Consider the following 4,473-nt stretch of genomic DNA (forward strand, 5'->3'; position numbering starts at 1 on the left):
CAGTTGTGAGGAGAGACTGGACGGACTGGGTTTGTTTTCCTTGGAGCATAGGAGGCAGAGGGACGACCTGATTGAGGTATGCACAGTTATGAGAGGCACAGATAGGGTAGAACATGAAAATCTTTTCCCTGTGGCAGATGTGTCTAAGACCAGAGGGCACAAGTTGAAGGTGAGGAGTAAGGGCTTTAAAGGAGATACCAGGAAAAGAGAATTCACCGAGAGGGTTACAGAAATAGGAATCTCACAACCTGAGAGGATGCCTGAGAGGGTACTCTCGCAACATTTAAGAATCAGTTGGATGAGTTGTGGACCATGTGCGGCTAAGTGGGATTAGTGTAGTTTGGTATTTGTGATCGATACAGAAGGGCCTGTTTTTTCACTGTGTGACTCTATGATGATGATTATGGCTCTGTGATTCAGCAAGGTAGCAATCTAAGAGTTGAGATTTAAATTGACCCAGTACTCACAGGCAGTTGACTCTTTGAAATACACATCTTCCTGTTTTCATGTCTAATTAATGTTGGTTGCAAGACTGTGTCACTTCTTGGGTGCTCCAAAGAGACATGGAATTATTAAATCAAAGAACATGGAATTATTAAATCAAAGAACATAGAATTATTAAATCAAAGAGACATGGATTTATTAAATCATATTAGATAGCTACTTCAGAACACCTCTCTAATAAACTTTGGTTTATAGCCAAAGTTATCCTGGTCAGAATTTGTCATTCTTTTTAACCAGAAGATAGACCTGCAACAAATTATTCCGTTTGAAATTCTGCCTGAGAAACAGATTCTCCTCTGCCCTAACATGCCCTTTTTCCGACGGCGAGCTGCTCTGGCTTTGTACAATGTTGATCGATGTGAAATGTTGGGGCGGTGTTCGACACGTTGCTGTGCAATTACAGTTAAAAACAAAAGGTGAATTGAGAAAATTCTCCGCAGCTTTGGCAGCATCTACTGAAGAGAGAGAGAGAGAAGGGGAAACAATAGGTGATCACTTCGGTGACCTTTCACCAGAAGTGTTGATGTGAGGCAAAGGGATTGGGTGACATGGGAACGGGTTTGGCATAACAAGTTGGGAAGGGTGTACTGTACACATTTCTCCTCAGCTCGCCCCTGATATGTGTTTTGCTTGTGTGTGCTCTTTGGTCTCTTTGTAACTCGTTCGACTGGTGGATTGGGGGTGGGGAGTGTCTGGGGTTCTGGAACACACTTGAACAGCTCCCCCCGCGTGTGTCTCTGTGGGAGAGATGGATCAAAGTAGATTACAGCCACAGGACTGGATTCTCCCGCTGCTGGAGCGCCGGTCAAGTAGAGCAACAGGGAGCTGCAGACTCAAGAGGTCAAGCAAGGTACGAGTGGGTGGGACAGGGGAGGCGAGATCAAGTTGGGGGCGAATTCAAGTTGGGGGAAAAAAAACTCAATGATTTCCAGTGAGATCCCGCCCCTCGCTACCTTTCAGCATCCATTTCAATCAATCAATCAATCAATCCCCTGTTATCAATTAGTATGGAGGCAGCAAGCCAGAAATTGCTAGCCCACCGTCATGTGGCAGAGGTGGGCTCTTCATTAACTGTGTCTCTTCCCCCCTCCTCCCCCCAGAAAGAGTTTAAAAACTAAATACAGGACAGACCTCCCCGAGCCACAGACTGAGTCCTACAAGGGCGCAAAGGGAGAGGGTGAAACTAGAGGACATAGGTTTAGGGTGAAAGGGGAAAGATATAAAAGAGACCTACGGGGCAGCTTTTTCACGCAGAAGGTGGTCCGTGTATAGAATGAGCTGCCAGAGGAAGTGGTGGAGGCTGGTACAATTACAATTTTTAAGAGGCAGTTGGATGGTTATATGATTAAGAAGGGTTTGGAGGGATATTGGCCGGAGGCTGGCAGGTGAGACTAGATTGGGTTGGGATATCTGGTCGGCATGGACAGGTTGGACTGAAGGTTTCCATGCTGTACACCTCTATGGCTCTATAACAAGGCAGGGTTACAGAGAGAAATACGACAACACCATCGGAAACAGGTTGTTAGAAACAATTTGTGCTCACTTTCAGGAATGCTGACTCTTCCCCTTTTAATAGAAATACTTTATTCACCCAGACCTTTGACAATTCAGTATCCAGGAATAACTAAATGGTCCAGATTCTCAGAATGTTGTTGTATTTAATTAGTTCCAAAGGTGAGGCCGAAGCAGCAAGGTGAGCCGAGGGATTGGAGGTGCAATTTTCCTTCATTTGAGACAGCAAATGATGCAGCTCCTCCCCTTTCGAATACATTCGGTGCTTTAGAAAATGTCAGTGGATGGTAGGGAATGCCCCACACTTACCTTTCAGTGAATGATGCAGATTATTTGGCGATTGAGGTTCAAGGGAACATTGAAACAGACTGGATAAAGCCATCTCACTATTTCCCTCAGAGTTCAGGCTGTCTCTGTGGAGGAAAACAGTCAACGATTCAGGCCCCACCTTCCACTGCCAGATCTCCTTCAGGATTTCTGGTTGTCCTTTGGTTTTCGCTGCTTTCCACTACCCTTCTTGAGTTGATCAAGGTATCTTCCAAGTGCTCACTGCCACCTCTCCTGGAAGCCTACCAACCTGAACTGTTAACTTTGTTCCCAGATCCAGCCTGACCTGCTGAGTTTGCCCAGTATTTTCTGTTTTGATTTCAGATCTCTAACATCTGCAGAGTTTTGTTCAGCCTGGCCATTTTCTTGCTAGGAGGTAAAAAGCTAATTCCGCCCAGTCAGGTTTTTTTTACATTCACTCATGGGACGTGGGCGTCGTTGGCTGGGCATGCATTTATTGCCTGTCTCTGGTTGCCCTTGAGAATGTGGTGGGCTATCTTCTTGACACTCATGGTGCTGTTGGGCAGGGTGTTCCAGGATTTGGATGCAGTGACATTGAAGTAACAATGATATAATTGCACATTGGAGGGGGACTTGCAGGGGATAATGGCGCCCATGCCCTAGATTGGTGGTGGAAGACATGGATTTAGGAAATGCTGGTGGATCTCAGTGACCTATTGCAGTACATTCTGTAGACCATAATGGGGGGGAGTGGATAATTAAGCTACAACAAATATGAAGCAAAGAAACCATGAAGGCATGGTGGCTCAGGGGTTAGCACTGCTGTCTCACAAACAGGCTCGATTCCACCTCGGGTGTCTGTCTGTGTGGAGTTTGCACATTCTCCCCGTGTCTGCATGGGTTTCCTCCAGGTGCTTTGGTTTCCTCACACAGTTGAAAAATGTGTTGCTGGAAAAGCGCAGCAGGTCAGGCAGCATCAAAGGAGCAGGAGAATCGACGTTTCGGGCATAAGCCCTCACACAGTCCAAAGATGTGCAGGTTAGGCGGATTGGCCATGCGAAATTACCCATAAGTGTTCAGGGATGTGTAGGCTAGGTGGGTTAGCCATGGGAAGTGCAAGGTTACAGGGATTGGATGAGTCTGGGTGGGGATGCTCTGCAGAGGGTCAGTGTGAACTCAGTGGGCTTGCTTCCACACTGCAGGGATTCTCCCTACACTTTCATTATGAAACCTGCAATCATAAACTTGACTTCCTGAGTTTAAACAATTCCAGCAGAAATGTTGAAAACACTTACTGTTTGGAACCAATGTGAAGCTGGTGAGTCTAAAAGAGAGTTGTTTTGATTGTGCGCTAAATGGTTGAACAGACCTGTGAATGCAATACCTGTCAATGTTATCCCTCTGCAATTGTAAAGCTAGTTTCAACTACCTTTGCTTGTGACTGAATATCCACCTGTATCCAACAGCCTCTACAGGTCGCGGTGATAAATATCGATAGGATCCCAGCTCCAACCGCATATTCTGTCAGTAAAACACCAAATCATTATATGGTAGACACTACTAACAGGCATAATGGCTTTACCAAGGAACAGAGACTTCCTCCATCTGGAAGGTAAGTGTAAACTCACTTGGGATGTAGATAGTTCTGATGATTTTTCTGGAACCTACAACCTACAAAAATTGAGAGGAAATCTTCACAAATGTATAGGGTGAATAGCCAAGGTCTTTTGACCCAGGGTAGGGGAGTCCAAAACTAGAGGGCGTAGTTTTAAGGTGAGAGGGGAATGGCATAAAAAAGACCTGAGGGGCAACCTTTTCACACAGAGGGTGATGCATGTAGAGAATGAAGTGCCAGAGGAAGTGGTCGAGACTGATACAATTACAACATTTAAAAAGTATCTAGATGGGTATATGAATAGGAAGGGTTTAGAAGGACTGCAAAAAATACGGACGTATGGCATTGAGGGTGAGTTGGAGGTTTAGATTAGGAATTGGCTGGCTGGAAGAAGACAGAGGGTAGTAGTTGATGGTAAAGGTTCATCTTGGAGTGCAGTTACTAGCGGTGTTCCGCAAGGATCTGTTTTGGGACCATTGCTGTTTGTCATTTTTATAAATGACCTGGAAGAGGGGCTAGAAGGTTGGGTGAGCAAGTTTACGGATGATACGAAA

The 4,473-nt window shown here is 45.5% G+C and overlaps 1 protein-coding gene across 1 annotated transcript in view; it reads left to right on the forward strand.

The window, feature by feature from the left end:
- Nucleotides 1–1,196: 1,196 nt before the first annotated feature.
- The window catches only part of LOC122554793, a 24,097-nt gene continuing 20,820 nt past the window's right edge, over nucleotides 1,197–4,473 (forward strand). Inside the window, exons 1-2 of the mRNA XM_043700172.1 lie at nucleotides 1,197–1,354; nucleotides 3,771–3,916. Of these exons, the coding sequence (XP_043556107.1) occupies nucleotides 1,253–1,354; nucleotides 3,771–3,916 (248 nt within the window). The 5' untranslated portion in view covers nucleotides 1,197–1,252. The remainder of the gene's footprint in view (nucleotides 1,355–3,770; nucleotides 3,917–4,473) is intronic.

Source organism: Chiloscyllium plagiosum, chromosome 11, assembly GCF_004010195.1.
Source record: "Chiloscyllium plagiosum isolate BGI_BamShark_2017 chromosome 11, ASM401019v2, whole genome shotgun sequence".
Taxonomy (NCBI): domain Eukaryota; kingdom Metazoa; phylum Chordata; class Chondrichthyes; order Orectolobiformes; family Hemiscylliidae; genus Chiloscyllium; species Chiloscyllium plagiosum.